We start from the raw sequence: 25903 nt of genomic DNA on the forward strand, positions 1-25903 counted from the left end.
ATGTTAGATATTATTGTTCTGTGAACACTCCTATCAAGCATTGCTTTTTACAACCCCTCATGAAGAGTCATGTGATATGTTTTATGGCTATTATATTTCAAGTGGCTGGTGTATGTTGATCTGAAAACCACTACACTGCAGCTAGCACAACAGCACAAGCTAACACAATAGAGCAACAAGCGAGCATGCCAACAGCCACAGTAAAAGCTGCCTGCCTAAATAAAAGCTAACAGAACAAAAGCAGCAAAAACAAATCAGCAAACTCAATGACACAACATGAAAACAACAGCTGACAGCTCCAAACAGCCTCCATCCCATTAACTTCAAAATAAGACGTTTTTTTCCACAACTGCCAAAGTTCTATCTAGACAACAAAGAGTCTTTATTCTCTTTCCACCATGATACAGGAACAGAACGATCCTAAAACTAAAGCTGTCCTTTTCATGTGTTCCTGGTGCAGACATGGAGAACATTGTCTATTTCCTGTTTTGACGGCAATATGAAAAGCCACAAATTCAAACGAGATGATCTGCCAGTGTCTCCATGGCGTCTGATAACATTCCTGTCTAGTGGTGTAAAACACATCCCCTGGTGCTGTCACTGTGGTGCTCACATCACATTATACTCAGACACACACACGCCACGGACTCACTCACTCACACACTCACGTTAACCTACATCAGCTACCCTCCACCGAGGCTCAGTGATGAGAAGATAAACTACATTTCCTATTACATCCTCCCCCTTCAGATGTAGCATTTCGATAACTAATTCAACTTATTAACTCAACTTAAACGATATGGCCGCAACATGACATGCATGCATGCGTGTATGTGTGTGTGCGCGCGAGAGAGTTTGCTCTTCTGTGTGTCTCTGTCAGAGATATGACTAATGAATTTCCCTCAGTTGCACTGTGGTCTGAGCAGGGAGGAAGAGACGTGAAGGACAGAGAGTACCGAGTCTGTCTCAGGTTGATGATGCGTACAGCAGGCAGTAAAGAACCAGGCTAGCACTGATATGATGATCTCTCTCTCTCTCTCTCCCCCCCCTCTCTCCCCCCTCTCTCCCCCCTCTCTCCCCCTCTCTCAATAGCTAGATAAAGCGGGAGTGGAGACTGGAGAGAGATAAAATGAAACAGGTAGTGTCATGCATCATTCCATTATGCGATCTGAGCGTATTGCACAAACACAGAGACAGGATGTGCTGTTGCCCTGTGGTCCTGCGATGAGGTTGGAAGCGGTGCCAGCAGCCCATTGAGAGGTGTCTGTGATGCGTGAAGCCTAACAAGCGTGTCAGTCCTGGGGAACAGTTGGGATCAAACACCTGAGTCTAAACAAGCCCTGGTCCAAAGAAGGTACTGCTAACTGCTAACCTTCTCTGCTGCTTATCAAATATCAAATGACATCTAATATATTTAACGCTATACTGAACCAATACTGCCACCTTTATAAGGATAACTGTGCAAACACAACTTTAACGATCAACCACTGATATTCAGCAACTCCTGGAAAGAAAATGGAGGCATTTCTATCATTGAAAACTAATGTGTTTCTCACTCACTCAACAGTCACCTGTTAACTGTAGGTCCAAGTTTTACCTGAGGTTTAAGGAGGTGAGTGACTGTAGGCTGATGATGGTGTCAGGAATGGTCTTGATACAGTTGTGATAGAGGTTCAGAGTTTCCAAGGCAACCAGGTGACACACCTCCAAGGGGACCTCCGCCAAACGATTCCTCGACAGGTCTATGAGAGAGAGAGAGAGAGAAAAAAATAGAATAGGAAGAGACAAATATCACCTGTAGTTATATACTAGTGCCACTAGGTGTCTCTCTCCCCAGCCCAGGACCTCCCCTCCATACAACCCAGCTCAGCAAAGCCATCCAAAGGCTACAGGCTAACACAAGAATTCCTGTACTGTACTGGCTACCAGCAGCAAATAACAACACTGATATCAGCTGAGGCAATAATAACAATTAGCCACTGTGTTCAGTGTTCAGATTAGCTCCACTCCACCCCTGCCTACTGTTCCATGGTGATTTAGTGAATTCAACTGGGATGACCTAACGCACTCAGTCAATATGGAAGCCTGTGTTACATTATGGACACCACAGGGGAAGGAAGTTCTGTTAAAAACACTCAGATACAAAAGGCTACTCATTGTTGATCTTCCGCTCTAGCAAAACAGCTTCAGTGTGACTCAAAGGCCTGCTAGCACTAGTAGCGCTGACTGGAAATAATGACTAAGGCCTGAAAATAACATCACACTGTGTGTGTGTGCATGCGTACTATGTGTGTATTTAGAAAGACCAATCACCCACAGTGAATGGTGTCACAGTGTCATGTAGCATTGCATCACATCACTACGACCACATCCTACTATGCTACTATCCTACACATCTAACGAGAGACAGCTCCTGTTACACTACAACAACATGAAGCCATGGATGTTATCCGAACATGGCTGGGTATGGCATGACAGACAGATGAAGGCTCAAACTGAGACACATATTAGGGGGTGGGGACGTGCGTATGTGTGTGTCTATGTGTTTGCATGGCGGGCAGTGTGGGCAATACAACTGTCATGTGATGTGACATTGATGACGACATGGCCTAGGGTAGGGTAGGGTCAATCCCCCCACCCACACACACACACAGATACACACTCAAACACATACCCTAACACGCTCCACCGCCCTTGTAAATTAGAGCATCCCCATGGTAACCAACCCCCACAAACCATAGACACAGGAGCATTGATGTAAATATATTTAATGACACACATGAACACACCTGCATAAATGTGTGCATGCGTGACATTCCATGCAAGGAGACAACCATGTGACCGTGACAAAGATAAGACCATCATATCCTGCACTTCGCTGCAATGCCCTCTGTTCAGATTAGGCTAGTTCAGATAGCTTCCATGACAACTCAGACTGTCTGGAGGATGAAGAGCTCTACTATTACGAGTAGTGTCCTGCTTCTGTCAGACACACACACACACAAAAACACACATTCATCTTCTCTCTGTGCTACTCTTCTAAAGCTGTGTCCATTCCCCTAGCCAGACTGAAGTGTTGATCCAGAAAGCAAAAAGGTTTACAGCTCTCTTAACCCCCCCCCCCTCCTCCTCGCTCTCTCTCTCTCTATTTCCCTCCCTCACTCTCCCTCTCTTTTACAGCCCTCTAAGTGCCTCATATTTCCACTGTACAGCAGCTGAACCACATCTCCCTCAGAAGTGGAGAACTAACAATCCCTCCTCCCTCTACATCGCTTTCCAAGCTCTCCCTCGCATTCCCTTTCTCTCCCAACAGAGTTAGCCATCAACTCGCAAACACTCACTCAGCATATAGACTAAAAACAGACACACCTAGGGGCCTAGTTAGTTTAGAGTCATACCTACAAACGTATGCACAGACACACACACACCTGAGAAACGTATTCATACAAGCATACACACACACACACACTGAAACACACACACAGAGGGCCATCAGTCAATGCACAGCATGCTGGGAATGGAACTCCCCCAGACCCAGTACAGGAAGTGAAGGGAACAACAATCCCCATGGGACAGATTCAACCTTAAAGGAAAGGTTCACCCATTTTTTATGTTGTATTGTTTTTGTGCATCTCGGAGTGATGTTCTATCGATTCCCTGGGTCATTTCATGTTTTCATGTGTATCTGAGTTATTGGTGTTCAAGTAGGCAGAAATCCGTCCGGTATTATGTAGCGCCATGATAAAGTGCAGACTTTCAGCTTTAATTTTAGAATATTTACATCCAAATTGGGTGAACGGTGTAGGAATTACAGCACTTTTATATGTGGTCCCCTCCTTTTTAAGGGACCAAAAGTAATTGGACAATTGGCTGCTCAGCTGTTCCATGGCCTGGTGTGTGTTATTCCCTCATTAGTTCATTTACAAGTAAGCAGATAAAAGGTCTAGAGTTGATTTCAAGTGTGGCATTTGCATTTGGAATCTGTTGCTGTTAACCCTCAATATGAAGTCCAAAGAGCTGTCACTTCCAGTGAAGCAAGCCATCATTAGGCTGAAAAATCTAAACAAACCCATCAGAGAGATAGTAAAAACATTAGGTGTGGCCAAATCAACTATTTGGTACATTCTTAAAAAGAAAGAACGCACTGGTGAACTCAGGAACACCAAAAGGCCCGGAAGACCACAGAAAACAACTGTGGTGGATGACAGAATAATTATTTCCCTGGTGAAGAAAAACCCCTTCACAACAGTTGGCCAGATCAAGAACACCCTCCAGGAGGTAGGCGTATCTGTGTCAAAGTCAACAATCAAGAGAAGACTTCACCAGAGTAAATACAGAGGGTTTACCACAAGATGTAAACCATTGGTAAGCCTCAAAAACAGGAAGACCAGATTAGAGTTTGCCATAAACATCTAAAAAAGCCTGTACAGTTCTGGAACAACATCTTATGCACCAGAATGATAGGAAGAGAAGAGTATTGAGAAGGGAAGGAACTGCTCATGATCCGAAGCATACCACCTTATCTGTGAAGCATGGTGGAGGTAGTGTTATGGCGTGGGCATGTATGGCTGCCAATGGAACAGGTTCCCTTGTATTTATTGGTGATGTGACTGCTGACAAAAGCAGCAGGATGAATTCTGAAGTGTTTAGGGCTATATTATCTGCTCAGATTCAGCCAAATGCTTCAAAACTCACTGGACAGCGCTTCACAGTGCAGATGGACAATGACCCAAAGCATACTGCGAAAGCAACCCAATACCTTTTTAAGACAAAGAAGTGGAATGTTCTGCAATGGCCAAGTCAATCACCTGACCTGAATCCAATTGAGCATGCATTTCACTTGCTGAAGGCAAAACGCCCCATGAACAAGCAGGAACTGAAGACAGCTGCAGTAAAGGCCTGGCAGAGCATCACCAGGGAAGAAACCCAGCATCTGGTGATGTCTATGGGTTCCAGACTTCAGGCAGTCATTGACTGCAAAGGATTTGCAACCAATTATTAAAACTCACAATTTAATTTATGATTATGTTAGTTTGTCCAATTACTTTTGAGACCCTAAAATTGGGGGGCTATGTATAAAAATGGTTGTAATTCCTACACGGTTCATACAATAATTTTGACAAAATCTTTCAATGAATGATGAAAGTGTTAAATTAAAGCATATCTTGATTGTTTCCTTTCAAATCCATTGTGGTGGCGTACAGAGCCCAAATGATGCAAATTGTGTCATACAAGACAAGACGAGACACAGATTACCAAGACATATGCGCACGGCCTGCCCCCTCCTCTCTCTCCCTCCCATGCGATGGCTCTCTCTTCATTAATGATGGGAGTATGTGTTGTCTTCGGTCTGTTGCGTGTAGAATATCCTAGCCTATTTATTGAGGATAGGCCATGCTTTGCTAAAGTTGCAAGTCAAGAAATTGCGAGATCCAGCATTTCATTGAGAGATACAGCTTTTGATTGCCGATAGATAGACCTAGTACAAGGTTCTGACTTGGTCTGGCTGGTGGCTGACCTGCCTATACTGTGCCCCTCCCCTCTCTCTCCCCGTCCCTCGCTATGAAAGATGGAAGTGTTCTCAGAAGTATGGTAACTAATCAGTCTCCTCTGTTCCAAAAATACTTAATCTTAGGAGTCGATTCCTAGGGGAATTGAATCTTGACACTCAGAAATGGGAGTCGACGTGCAGTCAAGCGCCCAATAGACTCCTATTCACTCCTTGAAGGAAAGTGCTCCTTGTCCTAGAATCGCCCAGAATGCAATGTGTGGCCAATCGACGTAGCATGGGCAACGTTTCCCATCTCCTCAAAAGTATATATATATCTGACGTGGATGTCGATTAAGGCAGCCCCCCGCACCGCTCTGATTCAGAGGGGTTGGGTTAAATGCGGAAGACACATTTCAGTTGAATGCATTCAGTTCTACAACTGACTAGGTATCCCCCTTTCCATTTCCATTGCGAATGTTAGACTCCACTCTATGAGGCACATCGATCTGCAGGTTCAACATTGTGAGATTGTAGACTCCTATATTGATAATTCAGTTTGTTTAGGCGATTTTACAGCTAACTAGCTACGTTACATGCTAATATTGTCTTTGGTATTATTGTGTGTAGCTACGTTTTCTAGCTAGCTAGTTAGCCAGCCCATAGAACGAGCATTGCATTATGGATTTTGTAATCGACTTGGAGCTGCAACAGATTTCCACAACGATTTTCCATGTTGCTACCAACCTTATAACACCAAAATTAAACATTTGTTCACAAAAAATATTGTTCTCACATATTACTGTTATTTAACACTGTAAATTAAAGGAATTCATGGGTTTTGGTGGATTTTTCCTTTAACACCAGTGCAATGTACAATCACATGGGCAGACAGACACATATACATGTAGCCTCCATAAACCCAGGCAGACAAGTATCCCAGTTAGGCTCAGAGGCCTATAACTATGCAACTCTATAAAATGTATAATACAAAGTATGTGATGGAGAGGAAGCAGTGTGTGTGTGTGTAGGCAGTAAACAGTGTTATTAGAACTATGAGTTATCAGAGACCAGACCTCTTTTACTGAGGGGCTAACGTCTCCCTACGGCGAGCACTCAGGACCATATGTTGATTTACATAATTTCCCCTCCTCCTTTATGTGAAGAGAAAGAAAGAAAGAAGAGACAGATCGAGAGAGGGTGAGCATGTGTGTGTACTGTTATCCAGCACTCCTAGGCATGGAACACATCTGTGTGTGTGTGTGTTTGAGAGAGAGTGAGTGAGTGAGTGAGAGCAAGCACAGCTTATGGTTGGAGGGGGAATGTAATGGGGGGAATAGGAGGAGAGGAGCACAGATGAGACGGACAGGTGGAAGGGTGAATCACTGACTGAGCCTCAAGGAGGTCTCCTAGTCTGACACTGGTGACCCATACACACACACAGATAAAGCCTGTAGCACCCTCTCGACCTGACACACTATGATTTGTGTGTGTGTATATGTAGGAGTACCATATGCCACTGCCAAACCAAAAGCCAAAAAACAACATTCCCCTTCACACACACACACTGCGAATTCTCAAGGCCCAAGGGTGAGATGTGTCAGTATCCTACCGCAATGCCCTTTACATGACCCTATAGTGCTGGGAACCACACACGAAATTGGAATCCTTAACGTTAAGAAAAACGTTTGTGTTTGTTTTTTCCCCACAAATTTAAAGGGACATTTCTAAAATGTTAAACTAAATATTCATCATCTCCAGTACCACCCCAACATCATCAGCATGTGAAAATAGCGCATTTCTATGTTTTGTAGTAAAAAGATAACGAGGAAGATAAGTGTTTCAAGTGACATCAACCAATTAGTAGGCAATGCCTACTCATAATTGGTTAAAATCACGATGCACACTGATGATGTCTTGGAAACACTTCTCTTCCTCAATCTTTTTTTACTTTTTCCACAAAGCATAGAAATGTGCCATTTTCACATACAGTATGTGGATGTTGGGCAGGTGCTGGAGATGATGAATATGAAGTTGAACTTTTTTAAATTTCCCTTTAGAAATCACAATGCAGTCATCACAAAACATATTATTTTCCATGTTATAGCCTAACTAGAAGATAAAGGCCTGGATAATTTAAATAAAACCAGAGAGGATGAGGCAAACTTTAGGATACTTTGGTGAATTTGCGAGGCATACAAGACAAGACATGGCGAGATAAAGATTACCAAGACATATGCGCACGGCCTGCCCCCTCCTCTCTCTCCCTCCCATGCGATGGCTCTCTCTTCATTAATGATGGGAGTATGTGTTGTCTTCGGTCTGTTGCGTGTAGAATATCCTAGCCTATTCATTGAGGATAGGCCATGCTTTGCTAAAGTTGCAAGTCAAGAAATTGCGAGATCCAGCATTTCATTGAGAGATACAGCTTTTGATTGCCGATAGATAGACCTAGTACACGGTTCTGACTTGGTCTGGCTGGTGGCTGACCTGCCTATACTGTGCCCCTCCCCTCTCTCTCCCCGTCCCTCGCTATGAAAGATGGAAGTGTTCTCAGAAGTATGGTAACTAATCAGTCTCCTCTGTTCCAAAAATACTTAATCTTAGGAGTCGATTCCTAGGGGAATTGAATCTTGACACTCAGAAATGGGAGTCGACGTGCAGTCGAGGAATCAATTATTTTGTCAACTCTCCACCACTACATCATCGTCGTTAACAGCTGGAAAAATGTCAGAGAAAGGCAAGCGACAGCAGCGAAGTCCTGTATGGCAATACTTTGAGAAGTCAAATGAGAAGGGAACACAAGCAGCAATGCTTAACCATCTGAAAGGGACACACTGTGAGACCCAAACCGTTTCTGGCTGCAGCACGGCTGCATTGTGAATACCCGTGGAATTATAAAATAATTCATAAAATAATTTTAAGTCACATCCACAACCGTTTAACATAGCCATCAACAGCCACACCAAGAACACCAGAATAACTGTGTTACGCACCAATGTTTGTAATGCTTATAAAGCGTGAGGAAAAAAACTACCTCTCTGACTCACACTCATGTGACTAGAGACGCACGCACATGCACAAACATACCTCCTCCTCTTAAGGCTGCACAATGTTAAAGGTGTTATGAGAGCCAATTCTATCCCTAACCTCTTCAGACCATCCAGTGTCACACTTAGAATGAGATTTACTGGAAAGGAGGTTAAACTCACACGCACACACAGCTCCCATCCCACCAAAGCAGGAACTATGTCCTCCTTACCCAAATAAGCTTAGCAAACTCAAACCATTTTTTTTTTAAAACAAATATGAGAACTAGGGTGTGTGTGTAGGCCTAGCTCATGTCATGTTTTCAATAGCAATCAACACTGAAGAGCAGAGCATTGAATACAGGTCACTTCCATGTAAAAAGGACCCAAGAGCATCAACATGTGAAGTTCATAGGAGCATGTCAAATTGGGTGTCAAATGAAAGCTGAGTCTCTTTTTTTATAATTTTTTTATTAAGGCATATATACATTTTCTACCATTATCCATCCAAAAATAAATAAATAAGCAAAGGCTTTGATTTCTGGTCAAACAGATGGAAAATGGGTCTTAGATAACATCTACCAGAAAAAGTCTTAAAAAGGAATTCGAAAAAAATAATAATGTTGAAGATCCATGCCAACTAATATCAACACATATTTTGTTTGAGAAATTTTTTCTGCCTTCTGTAGGCTTAAGAAACATTGCCTTGTGCATTGAAATTCCATTACCAAAAACCCACATACAGTGGGGGAAAAAAGTATTTAGTCAGCCACCAATTGTGCAAGTTCTCCCACTTAAAAAGATGAGAGAGGCCTGTAATTTTCATCATAGGTACACGTCAACTATGACAGACAGAATGAGATTTTTTTTCTCCAGAAAATCACATTGTAGGATTTTTAATGAATTTATTTGCAAATTATAGTGGAAAATAAGTATTTGGTTAATAACAAAAGTTTCTCAATACTTTGTTATATACCCTTTGTTGGCAATGACACAGGTCAAACGTTTTCTGTAAGTCTTCAAAGTTTTCACACACTGTTTCTGGTATTTTGGCCCATTCCTCCATGCAGATCTCCTCTAGAGCAGTGATGTTTTGGGGCTGTTGCTGGGCAACACGGACTTTCAACTCCCTCCAAAGATTTTCTATGGGGTTGAGACCTGGAGACTGGCTAGGCCACTCCAGGACCTTGAAATGCTTCTTACGAAGCCACTCCTTCGTTGCCCGGGCGGTGTGTTTGGGATCATTGTCATGCTGAAAGACCCAGCCACGTTTCATCTTCAATGCCCTTGCTGATGGAAGGAGGTTTTCACTCAAAATCTCACGATACATGGCCCCATTCATTCTTTCCTTTACATGGATCAGTCGTCCTGGTCCCTTTGCAGAAAAACAGCCCCAAAGCATGATGTTTCCACCCCCATGCTTCACAGTAGGTATGGTGTTCTTTGGATGCAACTCAGCATTCTTTGTCCTCCAAACACGACGAGTTGAGTTTTTACCAAAAAGTTCTATTTTGGTTTCATCTGACCATATGACATTCTCCCAATCCTCTTCTGGATCATCCAAATGCACTCTAGCAAACTTCAGACTTCAAAAAAATGTGGTCCTCTGTAGCTCAGCTGGTAGAGCACGGCGCTTGTAACGCCAAGGTAGTGGGTTCGATCCCCGGGACCACCCATACACAAAAATGTATGCACGCACGACTGTAAGTCGCTTTGGATAAAAGCGTCTGCTAAATGGCATATTATTATTATTATTCAGACGGGCCTGGACATGTACTGGCTTAAGCAGGGGGACACATCTGGCACTGCAGGATTTGAGTCCCTGGCGGCGTAGTGTGTTACTGATGGTAGGCTTTGTTACTTTGGTCCCAGCTCTCTGCAGGTCATTCACTAGGTCCCCCCGTGTGGTTCTGGGATTGTTGCTCACCGTTCTTGTGATCATTTTGACCCCACGGTGTGAGATCTTGCGTGGAGCCCCAGATCGAGGGAGATTATCAGTGGTCTTGTATGTCTTCCTAATAATTGCTCCCACAGTTGATTTCTTCAAACCAAGCTGCTTACCTATTGCAGATTCAGTCTTCCCAGCCTGGTGCAGGTCTACAATTTTGTTTCTGGTGTCCTTTGACAGCTCTTTGGTCTTGGCCATAGTGGAGTTTGTTGTGTGACTGTTTGAGGTTGTGGACAGGTGTCTTTTATACTGATAACAAGTTCAAACAGGTGCCATTAATACAGGTAACGAGTGGAGGACAGAGGAGCCTCTTAAATAAGAAGTTACAGGTCTGTGAGAGCCAGAAATCTTGCTTGTTTGTAGGTGACCAAATACTTATTTTCCACCATAATTTGCAAATAAATTCATAAAAAATCCTACAATGTGATTTTCTTGAATTTTTTTCTCTATTTGTCTGTCATAGTTGACGTGTACCTATGATGAAAATTACAGGCCTCTCTCATCTTTTTAAGTGGGAGAACTTGCACAATTGGTGGCTGACTAAATACTTTTTTTCCTCACTGTATCTTTAAGATATTTTCAAATTTCTCTCCCTCATGAGGAGGAAGTATAATTAATTGACAGAAGTAACAAGTAAAGGTAGACCTATCAATTAATCAGTGTTTTTTCTGATATCAATTTTGTTTATGAATTAAGTGATTAAAACTTGAAATTCCGTAACCAAAAACTGGTAATGGAATTTCTGCAATTTGCCTTTCTAGGGCAGTATAATGTACTCTACTGTGCTGTACTCTATGGTGCTGTGCTGTCCAAACTTGTGAAACATAGATTACATTTTTACATTGTCTATGATTGGTTCAGATTTAGTCCAGACCAACCAAATTTGGTCTTGTTTGGGGGCAGAGCTCATTAAAATAATAGCCAGTGTGTAGAATAATACGCACATTTGCAAAGGACGATATTGTATATTTATACCTTTGTGTACCTATTTAGGATGCATCACCATGGAGAAAATGACATTCATATCCATAATTATGCATTTCTGTGTAGTACAGATCAGGGACCCATGATGAAATTCCTTTACCAGGTGTAAATCCTCTTCACTTACTGTAGTTCAATAACAAAAATAGATGTTCAATGCGTCACGTCATAGCTGACGACCCATTCTTTCTGCAGACATTGTTAAATCTTAATTCAGAGGAGATATTTCGTTTTGGAAAACGTGGACACAAAAAACGGAGGGAGATTTTACCTAAATTCTGTTACCAAACTTTGCATCTGCACAGTTCTTCCAGTAAATGTGTTTTGTAAAATGTTTAGTGTAAATTGTTAAAAGTAGTCCTTGTGCATAGAGTTGTATGGTTTGTTAAACTTTGAAATCAATGGTTTTTGTTTGGCATACATTTTAAAATGTCTCAGCGCAAATCTGTTACCGTGGAATTGCCCTACAGCTCAGATACACTTAGTGATAGCTATGTTATGGACAAGAACATTCTTGTTACAAGTTCCTTATCTTTCCCCCCTTTTCATTCACTCTTTAGCAGCTAGTCTTACTTTCTCTCTTTATATGAGCTCTTGACATATCTCTTCCCTTTATCCAGACGCCATGGGCTGAACGGTTCAACTGACAGCCAACAGATACAGACACTAACGTTGCTCAATAGAGTCCGGCTCTTTGTTGGATAGATACAGTGGCGCACACACAAACGTACACGCATGCACAAGCACCACTGCAATAGATATCAAGGTAGCCCAGATGGCATGGCTTATCATTCTAATCCCTGGCACACAACATATTGACACAGCTGCAACTGCTACTACTACTGGGGCACAGGACTGGGGTGTGTGTGTGTGTTTCTGATAAAGGGTTAGACACAAGGGAATTCTCTCACTGTATAGTGTGAGACCCTGTCATTAAGACCTTGTTTACACCCCCGCCCCAGACGTACAACGACCCGCCCAACAATAATTTGGAAACAACCATGTATTAGGTGACTCGTCACAGGGGGGAACCTGAATTACGTGTTTTTCAGACAAAATTGCAGCTCTGTATAACAGTTTCTCCTGCACATAACCTCTGTGGAATATACAATATGACAGACAGTATGAAAGGGGAGCACACACACTCTACTTGTGTCAACCAACCTTAAATCATAAACATAGCATTCCACCTACAGTACATCAAATATTCTCCAACTCCTCAACACTACTACAATCTACTAACATTATGACTGCAGCCTGAGGGCCTACCTTCCAACACAGTGTGACAAGCCTCAACCATTTACACACAATATCTTAGGGCTGTGAATTGCCAGGGATCTCATGATACAATATTATCACAATACTTAGGTTCTGATACGATATCCATTGCGATTTGCGATTCGATGTTCCAAACATATTTCTCACCATATGTGTGCTGCAGAGGGACAAGAGGGAACCATGAGAAAACAAGTTTTGATCAGTCATGGAAATTGTTGAAAACAAAATTGGCTCCTTATTTAAAAAGATAGAGAACAAGCTATGAAGGAAATATAGTTTTGGTGCAGGTAAAGCCAACTAGCGCAAAAATAATATTGCGATATTGTCAAAAAGTATATCCTGATATGTAACTGTATCGCTCCAAACTTCTCCAGAAGGTCTCAAAACCTGTTTACACTATCTTAGAAGGCTTAGGACTGAGTCACGGTCCCCCTACTCCACGGAAAATGTAAACAGTTTATGGCATATACTTCCCCCCACATCAGTTCCACCACTTTCTGTTACCGACACTGAGACAAAATGGCCGCCACAGACACATCAAACAACATCTAGAGCCTAGATGCCTTAAATAGGCCTGTCAGCTGGCTCCAGTGTCTTCAGGCGCAGAGAAAGTGAGTTTCTGTTCTGTTCCGCCATTCATGTGGTGCCAGTCCACTTGTCTGGACTAGTGGCGGCACAGGTTAGATCATAGCTCGATGGTAAACAAAGGTAGCATTGAGCTGGTTGTCATGGTAGAAGAAATGGCTGAGGCCAGCAATGTTTATGATTCCTGGTTCCTGATAAACATTCTCAGGAATACCCCTTATCAAGGACTGATGCGAGAGTGTGTTAAGAAGAGTTCCAGAGGAGTTCTGAGAAGTTACGGATAGGACAGGGCCTTCCTCCTACTCTCTGACTTGGCTGTATATCCAGAGCGGTACGTGTTCATTATCAGCTCCAGTATGCACTCAGGACATCCCTCAGAGGCATGGTTCATTACAGACAGGAACGAAAGACATAAACAAGAAATGGTGTGACCTAGGCCCTCGCTAGCTCCCTCTCCCTCTTCACTCGTTCTCCCCCTCTTTCGCTTGGTCTTTATCTCCCTCACCCTTCATATGACTGTGTGGGTCCAACACCCTACCCCGACATGGGCCTCCTCCTACAATGTGTCCTGTTGGTCAGACCTCCCGGGTTTTCCCATCCTGAGGCCAGCTTCCAAGGAAACCCTCCAAATGAACACTTGAAACGGAATCAAAACCACAGTGAAATTTAAGAAAATGAGCATGAGAGAAAACCTGCTGACACTCACTCACACACACACAACCCCCCTGTATCCACATCAACTCTCCCCCACTGACATGAGTCTGACCTCACAGACCAATCACCAGATAGATTGTGTGACTCAAACAGGAAGACACAGGACGTGTCCATCCATCAGTGTCAACACTGAACTCTGCTTGTCAGGGGGAAGGAAGGACGCTCCAATTAAACAGCTCAAAAAACACATTCCTTCTGCCATGACTGTAATCTAATGATTTCTAGTGGTTATTCTGCTAATTCATTGTTTCCCTGTTGCTGTGTAGAAGTATCATTGTCAAGCAGATGATATTCAGCAAGAGAACATCTGGCACCAATAATCATCTTAAGGGAGTTAGGATCTATATCAAGCCTAACAGATTCCACAGCACTCTAAATCACTGCTGATCTCAATTCCCTCTGCTGGAGGGCCTACTCACTTACACACACTGTTTCTCTCTCTCTCCTCTCTTTCTTCCCACCACACACACACACACACACACACACACACACACACACACACACACACACACACACACACACACACACACACACACACACACACACACACACACACACACACACACACACACACACACACACACACACACACACACACACACACACACACACACACACACACACACACGTCGGGGCATGTTAATGTGAGTCCCACTCCAGTCTGGTAGAGGAACAGGCCGGTCATTGAGATCAGCTCAAAGGCTAACATCATCTCAACCGTGGGCACACTATGGCCCTCACTGGACTCACTGAGGAATCTGCAGAATCAGGAGCACATGGGTCTTTCTAGAAATAATGGGGCCAATTGTGTGACATTGGGATAAACATTTCAAAATGGTTTGAAACAAAAATAAAGGATTTTCATGCAGTTCAACATGTGTACTTAAGAGGAATAAATGTGAATATATGCAAATTGACCCATAACTCCACCTATACAACATAGGACTTTCCCCTGTTAAGCAGGGTTCATACAGACATTGGCAAGTCCAATTCAAGGACTTTCAGGGACTTTTTCAAGCATTTATTTGTAATTTTCAAGGACATCAATGTTATACAATTGTATAATTTATAAAATTGTACATATAGGGACTAATATATAACCCCCCCTCCCTCCCCCAGAAAATCATGCAAAAAGTGTCATTTTGATATTTTGGATGCATTGATATTCAAATTATTACTCCATTCTAAAATATGTGAGAATAATGTGGACATGGCCTGACTAAATAGATTGGCTGCATGGTGATTTTTCTGTAGCCTATATGGCCGACGCAGGCACACATAATAAAGCCATGAATAGTGGTAGCATGAATCTCACCATCGCTGTTTTTATCATGAGAAAGTTACCAAAAACCAGGTTCCTTTTTAATGGAAGGATTTGTATGGAAAGCCAAGTTGAAGCCAACATTAGATGTTGTCGTCCTCGTAATAACCGCATGTGGTTTTACCGCAATAGAGTAGCGCAACACTCTTCAATTGAAGCAGCAGGAAATAAACGAAAGTGGCCACATCTCTCACAAAAATGGATCAAAAATGAAATCATGTATAATTATATGGGAGCAGGAGAACTGATAAATTGGCTACAATAATTACAAGGACTTTTCAAGCACCAAATTGAGGAAATGTCTGATTTTTAAAGTGAATTTCTGAGCTCCAAATTCAAGTAGGCTACTTCAAGCCCCTTATATTGTTTAAAATTGCAGCTGTAACATGGTAAACAAAATGTATTTGTCATGTTATTTCATTACCAGATCATATTGTGAATAAGCCCACTAGGCTGTGTAATTTGTTGTCACTATATCCAGAATCATTACTAGGAATAGCGTTGGGTGTTGCGCAAGATAGTCTATCCTACACAATTGCACACAGTAGACTCAGTGTCCAATTGGAGGCACAAAAACATCTGAAAACATGAACACATTACCTTTATGCTTTTTCTGTTAGAATCTAACGAGACCCTGCTGTAAATCAATCAGACAACAGATGATCAACATCAGTTCTCTAGGGATATTAGATCCAACGTGGATCAAGGCACAAGTCTTCACCGGCGTAACGAATGAGACACCAAAATATTCTGGACATTCCTTGCGAACACCTTTTTTCCAGCACTTAGCGCATGCGATGCAACAACAGCCCATCACAACAGCTGTTCGTCACTTGACTGTCATTCAGAAAATTTGTTCCTGGATCAGATGATGTGTGAAACTATCACGGTGTAATTAATCAGCTGGACACCAAATACGCATCCAACAAGTATTATGCATAATTATTGAAGAACCACGTTAATGACAGTATCGATTCAGGTGAAGTATCAAGGTAAGGTGACTCTTTCGGTTAGAAGCATTCGATTTTGCAATCACATTTATTATTTGGGAGACATGAAATGTTACGTAGTTACACTGCATTTCTGAGATCTCTATACAAAACAACTGTCCAACAGCTAGATCCAGTATTCTTACAGGGTTTAAGTTTAACTGATTAATGCTTAATATACGATATAACGATAACTTACAATGCCATAAATGCAAGGACAGAAAACTAATATTTTATGTCACACGATTTTGGACAAATCCGTCGAGACACCAACCATGATTAAGGGTTAACATAGGTTTTAAATCAGCTCATGAATTGTATTGAATATAGCTATGATCCCCTTATCTTAATGTAATGACATGACATTTTTTTGCAGATTATTATCAATGACTTATCAACAGCTGTAACAAGCTATCCAGCGTAGGAAATCCTCACTGGTATCCTAGTTTATAGAAAGACGCACACACACACACACACACACACACACACACACACACACACACACACACACACACACACACACACACACACACACACACACACACACACACACACACACACACACACACACACACACACACACACACACACACACACACACACACACACACACACACACACACACACACACACACACACACAAACTTCTGCGTGGCTGATAATATTTGTTTACACACACAGTTTCTTTGACTAATACACCTATTGTTTACAGTATGCACCATGTGTATGAGTAGACCCAACAGGGCAGTCCCATGGGACCCAACTCACATGGCTGAGTAGAGAACTAAAAGTCCCTGTACTGCTGTTCTGTTTAACTGCTCTGTTCCAGCTGCATCCTCAGGTCCTGCAGGAAGAGGCCTCTCCCTCTACCTCTAATGACAGGGTCTATGTCACACACACACACACACACACACACACACACACTTTAGGTCCACAAACATGTGCACACACCGCAGTGATATAAAAAGCCTATCCTGAGAACCAGTGTAGCCACACAGTACACTGCTGCAGATGAACAACAATGTAGTTGGGCTGAGGGAGCCATCTCATTCTCACAATACTGCCAGATAAACAGTCAAAGGTCTGCATCACTGAACTGTACAACAAGCTTAGTTCAAGAAGCCTTAGCCACAGCCCCTAGCAGTCACACATCAAAACCAGTGGACCCACCAACATCTCCTCGTCAATAAAAACACAACACCAGGGTCTAGGGCTGACTGACTGTTTGGTTTCTCATCAGAGCATGACAGACCTACGGAAATGATACTAAAGGCCAAGAAGGGAGAAAATATGCACTTGAGAATATACAACTAGAACCTAAAAGGGTTCTTCAGCTGTCCTCATAGGAGAACCCTGAAGAACCCTTTTTGGTTCCGGGTAGAACCTAGAGGGTTCTACATGGAACCCAAAAGAGTTCTACCTGGAACCATAAAGGGTTCTCCTATGGGGACAGCCTTTTGGAACCCTTTTTTCTAAGAGTGTAGCCTATATGTGAAGAAGTGAATGAGGACTAAAAGGCTTGCTGCTGCTGTATTATATGTGACCCTAAATGAACGCTCCACAGGTACAGTGGCTAAAAGCAGCTAGCCGACTGACAGACCGACCGCACTGCATTTCATTTCACACCAAGCTGCTTTTACTGACAGCAGCAGAATGACTGCCTGCCTGGGACAATAACAGGCCAGTATGAGGCTGGAGTGGGCCAGCCGCTGGATGTGGGATAGGGTTCAGTGAACTGTACTGCACAGGGTTAGGGGGTGGGGGGGAAGGAGGGATAGACCATTACCTCACCGCTAGGTCACTTTGTAGTACACACTTCAAAGGGGTGAGAGGGTGAAGCTGCTAGAAAGTGGTAATATGGTGTGATTAGTGTGATGTCAGTTACAACACAGGATGCCTACTGCCAGTGGTGGTCTCCACTGTTTACGTATGAATGGATGTGACCATACATTAGTCTGTGCACACATGTGAATGCTTGTGTGCAATCCTGTGTGAAGGCATGATGTGTAGGTGTCCATATTTCTAGATGAGGCCCTATAGGAGTAAAGATAGATGGTGTGACACAGCTCTCTCGTTCCCCCTCTCTCTCTCTCTCTCTCTCTCTCTCTCTCTCTCGTTCCATCTCTCTCACACAATCACTCCCTCTCGTACCACAATGATAGCAGCACACTAGGAGATTACCATGTTATGTAACAGAGCAATATTAGAACACCCACAAACACTCTCTCATACATACCCACACACGCGGGCTCCCACACACTCACACACACACACACACACACACTCGCTCTCTCGTATTATGTTGGGCACTTCATTCTACAACACAGATCGCATTAAGATTCAAGACATGATCTTCTCTTTCAGTCTGAATTACAGTATGTGACATAACCTGATCAGTCTTCAGCTCACCTCAAAACTCCTATAGATAAGAGCTGAATCCTAACTTGAGATTTGCATGTGGAACTCAGACTTTCATGTCAATCCTACAATAAGAGATTTGCATGAAAATGCCAATTACGTGCAGATTTTGATTGAATAGTAAACACAGCTTGGACTATGGTGGCGCTGGCCCTTCTAGACACACATCACACGTGGTGCTCTAATAAGTCATCCACTGACAGTGTCCTGGTGCTTCTATCCCAGTGTAGTAAACTAGGGCAGAACCCAGAAATAACATGTGACTCCAGTCTCTTCATCAGAGAGAATCACGTAGGCCAGGTCCCTAAAGGTAGGGTAGTACAGGCCACCCAGCCGATTCACTACAGACCAGGAGAGTGTGTATCTGGGCTACAGTATCTGGGTCAGCCTTACAGCTGATTCACTACAGACCAGGAGGGTGTGTATCTGGGCTACAGTATCTGGGTCAGCCTTACAGCTGATTCACTACAGACCAGGAGGGTGTGTATCTGGGCTACAGTATCTGGGTCAGCCTTACAGCTGATTCACTACAGACCAGGAGGGTGTGTATCTGGGCTACAGTATCTGGGTCAGCCTTACAACTGATTCACTACAGACCAGGAGGGTGTGTATCTGGGCTACAGTATCTGGGTCAGCCTTACAGCTGATTCACTACAGACCAGGAGGGTGTGTATCTGGGCTACAGTATCTGGGTCAGCCTTACAGCTGATTCACTACAGACCAGGAGGGTGTGTATCTGGGCTACAGTATCTGGGTCAGCCTTACAACTGATTCACTACAGACCAGGAGGGTGTGTATCTGGGCTACAGTATCTGGGTCAGCCTTACAGCTGATTCACTACAGACCAGGAGGGTGTGTATCTGGGCTACAGTATCTGGGTCAGCCTTACAGCTGATTCACTACAGACCAGGAGGGTGTGTATCTGGGCTACAGTATCTGGGTCAGCCTTACAACTGATTCACTACAGACCAGGAGGGTGTGTATCTGGGCTACAGTATCTGGGTCAGGCTCACATACACAATAATCTGGACTGGTGGAGGAGGCAGATATCGCTGTTTTTACCCAAACATTGATTCCTATTGAGTTCTAACATAACTGCAATGTTATTAATACATGTTACATGATGGTGGAATCGTACATGTGATGTGTGTGTGTGTGTCAGGTAGGGTGCAGAGCAGATGTGGTCAGAAGTGACATTCCAGGATATTAATACCAGCAGGTAAGACCTAAAGAATGTAGTGAGGAGAGCCTCCCATTGTGTGTGTGTGTGTGTGTGTGTGTGTGTGTGTGTGTGTGTGTGTGTGTGTGTGTGTGTGTGTGTGTGTGTGTGCATGCATGCATGCGAGCGAGAGAGCTACTGAGCTATTCTTGAATGTCTCTCTCTTTGTATACTGGACCTTATAGCTGTGAATGCATGAGTTTGTCCCCATCTGTCGCTAGACCTTTTCCATATACCAGAGAGAAACTAATCACACCCACCTCTGAAACAACACAGCAGCATTAGCTGTTAGTTGGCAATTCAATGGTTTTAAATGATGTCTTAATCTGTAGCTGAAGTACCTATCAAATTAATGTCCAGGCTTACTGCCCTCCTCTCTGCCTACCTATTCCATGCTGTCACTGATGCGGTTTAGTGATGAGGTCACCACATTTGGGACTCAGCTGAGGCTGCTGCTACCTGTAGAGGCATGACAGCCTCAGGGCCTCAGAGCAGCGAGTGAAACACCTGTCACACATCACAGCCTGGCTCTAACACACACAAACAGCTCCTCTCCTACAGGTCAGTACTGGTCTGATACATGGTGTTGCTGTCTGTGTGACGTTTTGTATCTGAGGGCTGTGAGGCTGAGGCAGGTCTGTACTGTAACAGAGGCAGGAAGCCATCCCAGCCCCTCCCCGCCTAGCTCATTGTGTGGAAGGGGAGCAGCTAAGGCCGTTTCCTGGCTGGGAAATGCTGGGACACTGCACCCCCCCGCCCTACATCACACCATCCTACCACCCTCCCTGCCCCTACTGCAACATGTCATCCATCCCTCCCTCCGTCCCTTGCTACCCCGACTCAAGAGAACAAGTGAATCTGAGAACACTGGGAGACACAGTACTGTCCCTTCAGAAGGGGGTTTCTGGTGACACCTCACACCAGTACGTCAGGGGTGTTTATTACACACACAGAAACCCCCGAGAGAGAGCGAGAGAGAGAGCGAGAGACTTCCCCAGACCCGATACCATTGAACTAGATAGAGGGTGATAACTATTTTATACAGGTCCCATCTGCTGTACACATCTCTCCCCTCATGCATCCACAGAGCAGAGCTTTGAACCAAGCCTGTGGAGCGTGAAACAAACACGGAACCTCATATCCGACACAGACAAGAACCTCTCCCTCTCTCAGCAACCAAACATGCCTGAGCAGTTCCATTAGAACAGCTCTGACCATCAACCAACGTTACCTGAGTGTTATTGCGTTGCAGCATGGTTTTGGGTCATCCGCTGGCTTGAGCCATTATCCAGGATGACCAAAATAGCTTGTGGTTTCCTAGAATCAATGATATTTAGCAAGGCCATTCAAATACCCCACGCACATTTACAAACCCTCACCACAACAGAGTTCTATAAAGCAACAAACGTGTTATTGAGCCTCCAAAAAGCCCCAAAAGTTATTCTAACATTCATAGTGCTAAATGTACCTTAGATAGTATTTGGCACTTGCTCAAGGCTGTGGGTGGGTGTATGATGTGAAGACATAAGCTCCTTTAAAAACATTTTAAAAATAATCATCCTCCAAAATATAAGCCCTTCTCATCCACCCCCATATACTAGAACCTCCCCACCCAAATTCTGCCCCTGGCATCACAATGGCAATGGAGTTAATACCATCTCCCTGCCCCGTCTATTTCGCTATACCTCTCCCTCTCTCTCTACAGTTTGTACATTTCTCTGTAGAGCTCATAAAAAAATTTAAACACATGAATACCATCCTCAGCCCCCACACACACCAGACATCACACACAATTAAACCCAGTCAGTCAGACAGACAATGTCACGGTGTGTCTGTGTAGCTGTAGAGCTATAGGTGTCGGTCTGATGGTACCAGTACAGTCCTACCAGGGACTGACATGTCAGATGCGGAGGGAAGGATTACAACCAGCCCACATAATCCCTAGTACTAATCCATCATTGTCTGCCGCTCACTGGGTCACAGCAAACGGTTTCTAGAGCAGCGCGTGTGTGTGTGTGTTGTGCTCCATGGTGACACTCCAGACTAAACAAAACACAGCCCTCACACACTGATGCAATGAATTTGATTAAAAACCCAATAACAGAAGATTGAGGATATATACAGCTGTACCAACAAAGCAAGACAAAAAGGTAGAGGCATCTAAATTCCATTATTTCCATTCCTTTCAATTCAAATTAACTTTATTGACCTAATAAACTCAGCAAAATAAGAAACATCCTCTCACTGTCAACTGCGTTTATTTTCAGCAAACTTAACATGTGTAAATATATGTAAGAACATAACAAGATTCAACAACTGAGACAAACTGAACAAGTTCCACAGACATGTGACAGAAATGGAATAACGTGTCCCTGAACAAAGGGTGGGTCAAAATCAAAAGTAACAGTCAGTATCTGGTGTGGCCACCAGCTGCATTAAGTACTGCAGTGAATCTCCTTCCTCATGGACTGCACCAGATTTGCCAGTTCTTGATGTGAGATGTTACCCCACTCTTCCACCAAGGCACATGCAAGTTCCCGGACATTTCTGGGGGGAATGGCCCTAGCCCTCACCCTCCGATCCAACAGGTCCCAGACGTGCTCAATGGGATTGAGATCCGGGCTCTTCGCTGGCCATGGCAGAACACTGACATTCCGGTCAAGCAGGAAATCACGCACAGAACGAGCAGTATGGCTGGTGGCATTGTCATGCTGGAGGGTCATGTCAGGATGAGCCTGCAGGAAGGGTACCACATGAGGGAGAAGGATGTCTTCCCTGTAACGCACAGCGTTGAGATTGCCTGCAATGACAACAAGCTCAGTCCGATGATGCTGTGACACACCGCCCCAGACCATGACGGACCCTCCACCTCCAAATCGATCCCGCTCCAGAGTACAGGCCTCGGTGTAACGCTCATTCTTTCGACGATAAACGGAATCCAACCATCACCCCTGGTGAGACAAAACCGCGACTTGTCAGTAAAGAGCACTTTTTGCCAGTCCTGTCTGGACCAGCGAAGGTGGGTTTGTGCCCATAGGCGACGTTGTTGCCGGTGATGTCTGGTGAGGACCTGCCTTACAACAGGCCTACAAGTCCTCAGTCCAGCCTCTCTCAGCCTACTGCGGACAGTCTGAGCACTGATGGAGGGATTGTGCGTTCCTGGTGTAACTCGGGCAGTTGTTGTTGCCATCCTGTACCTGCCCCGCAGGATGTACCGATCCTGTGCAGGTGTTGTTACACGTGGTCTGCCACTGCGAGGATGATCAGCTGTCCGTCCTGTCTCCCTGTAGCGCTGTCTTAGGCGTCTCACAGTATGGACATTGCAATTTATTGCCCTGGCCACATCTGCAGTCCTCATGCCTCCTTGCAGCATGCCTAAGGCACGTTCACGCAGATGAGCAGGGACCCTGGGCATCTTTCTTTTGGTGTTTTTCAGAGTCAGTAGAAAGGCCTCTTTAGTGTCCTACGTTTTCATAACTGTGACCTTAATTGCCTACCGCCTGTAAGCTGTTAGTGTTTTAACGACCGTTCCACAGGTGCATGTTCATTAATTGTTTATGGTTCTTTGAACAAGCATGGGAAACAGTGTTTAAACCCTTTACAATTGTATTTTTACGAATTATCTTTGAAAGACAAGGTCCTGAAAAAGGGACGTTTCTTTTTTTGCTGTGTTATATATATATATATATATATATATATGTGGGAATACTTTGGAACATTTCCTAAATTTAACTCAGTTTTAGCTGAATTCCTGGTGATTTTAGTCTTTTTTGACCCCAAACTAAAACCTTTTTTTTTTACGAAAAACTATGGGGGCCAAATAAAAATCACTGACATTTTTTGGCCCGTGGGCCACCTGTTGCCAACCCCTGCTATAGTGTAACCCAATCTCCTGCTGTTCCAGCCCATCTCTGTCCTGGTCTCTTGGGGCATCACCTCCTCTGAACAGGGCCAGTAACAGCTCCATTAACAATGCATTAGCTCATTATCCTCCTGTCCCCAGACTATACTCCACCATAGCACCCGCCACAACGTGTTTATCCCATCACCACGGTTACCGTCACGGGGCCTAGCCCACGGTGTCTTGTCTAAGATCTAGACTGGGACCTGGTGATATAGGGATGAGGGAGAGTGTGTGTGTGTTTGAGAGAGAGAAATACATACTAAGGCTACATACAAGATACACAATGAACTTTTGAAGGTAGTTTACTTATGTGGAGGCGATGAGGTCTGTCTTAGATTCATATTATCCTCCCCAGGCTAGGACTTAACATGGATTATGTGTGTAAGGGAGATAGAATTGGAGAGAGAAAATGAGAGCTGGAGACTAGAGAGATAGGCAGTGTGTGTGTGTGTCTGTGTGTGTGAGAGAGAGGGGGATAGTAGATGTGCGAGTGTGTTTTTCACTCAGCTGTGGTTTATGACAGTTCTCAGGTGTGGTCCGTACACAGAACAGACAGACCCTACCCTCCAATACCCTAACACCCCATCCCTGGTTGCATTCCTGCGAATTCACCGCTTCCTGTAGGAGAGAGACATACGTACTTGCGCGTCTGACAGGACATCCCAGGGAGGGGACAGAGAAATTAAAGCAGGTGTCTGTGTGTTTACAGGGCACCAGAGTGTATCCTGGCAGCCAGCCTAGTGGTGAAGGAAGAGTGCTAGGGCTGGACTGGAGACTGGAGCTGAGGGTCGTAACACAGGATCACACACACAGCACTGGGAGGGAGGTGGCTCTTTAGGAACCAGGGAACCAGTCTAAGTGCTTGCACGCGTCGCACCAAATGTGGATCTTGCGTTCGTTCGTCTGCCGATCGTTCAGTGTGCTGTGTTTTAGGGACCACCTGCTGTAGACGTCGGACTGCCTTCATTTTTCATGCGATTCTACATGTAATCATTGCGCACTCGGTTCGCAAATTACATTGAGGTGCTCAGTACTCTGGGTCAGCAAACACTACTGGTGTGACTGAGACCTAACAGATCTCACATCACATCACAGCAAGAAAGAGAGAGAAAGAGAGTCAGGCTGTAGCTCCAGAATGTGTGTGGATGGCGTGAAACAATGCCAGAAATGCCCTTCTTTGTCGTTTAGAATAGAGTGGGAGGCGGTTTCCTTTCCTGCCCCATTCCTCAGAACAGGCCAATAAAACCTCTAGAACTGACTATTACACTCTGAAACATAAATAACCATGGAGAAAAATGCTACCATCAGATACATAACGTCACCACAACATTCCGGGAACATTCGCCACTAGCTGAAGCGGATGCCTTTCTTACATTTCTGTTTGGTTCCCATTTCCTCAAAAACCTCCCCTAGGAATCATTATAAAATCAATCAGGCTATTTTTGGAGACAACCAAAAAAGGTTTCCCTCTGGTCTGGGTGAGTTGAGCTCTGAGGTCAGGAAGGCAGAATGGTAATGTTGCAGGAGTGTCCTCCTCCTCCTCCACTTTCTAATCCTACTAACAATCTGATTAGACCCACAGGACCTTTAGGCTAAACACTTTTAGGACCATCATAATATCAAAGAGTAAGACAGAGCTTCATCTGTGTACACATACTCACACACACAGTTCAAAAAAAATATTGCAACCGCTAATTTGAGATTAACTCTTTTTTAATCCAAATATAGTACCCTCCGTCATCCCAGTGCAAATTCACAATGATGATGTACCCAGCAATGCTGACTTTACCAGTTTATATTATATCTATAAACAGCGTGAGTGGCCAAACCGACCACTAGGATGAGGATGGTAGCCTACTGTTCCAATGTTCGCTCAGTTCAACTGTCGGCACTTTGTGTGGCACAGTGCTTGTCTGTATGTGTTAACTCTGAGTGATGTTTATAGTGAGTGGACACAGTAGTAGGTGTGTGTGTGTCAGGTAGGGTGCAGAGCAGATGTGAAGGTCAGAAGTGACATTCCAGGATAGTA

General features: G+C 44.0%; 1 protein-coding gene across 5 annotated transcripts in view; it reads right to left on the minus strand.

The window, feature by feature from the left end:
- The window catches only part of LOC121536948 (leucine-rich repeat and calponin homology domain-containing protein 1-like), a 104312-nt gene that overhangs the window by 73224 nt on the left and 5185 nt on the right, over positions 1 to 25903 (minus strand). For all 5 annotated transcript variants that reach the window (XM_041844623.2, XM_041844621.2, XM_041844622.1 and 2 more), the window contains exon 2: positions 1598 to 1742. In XM_041844623.2, coding sequence (XP_041700557.1) covers positions 1598 to 1742 — 145 coding nt within the window. The remainder of the gene's footprint in view (positions 1 to 1597; positions 1743 to 25903) is intronic.

Source organism: Coregonus clupeaformis, chromosome 23 (assembly GCF_020615455.1).
Source record: "Coregonus clupeaformis isolate EN_2021a chromosome 23, ASM2061545v1, whole genome shotgun sequence".
NCBI classification, from domain to species: domain Eukaryota; kingdom Metazoa; phylum Chordata; class Actinopteri; order Salmoniformes; family Salmonidae; genus Coregonus; species Coregonus clupeaformis.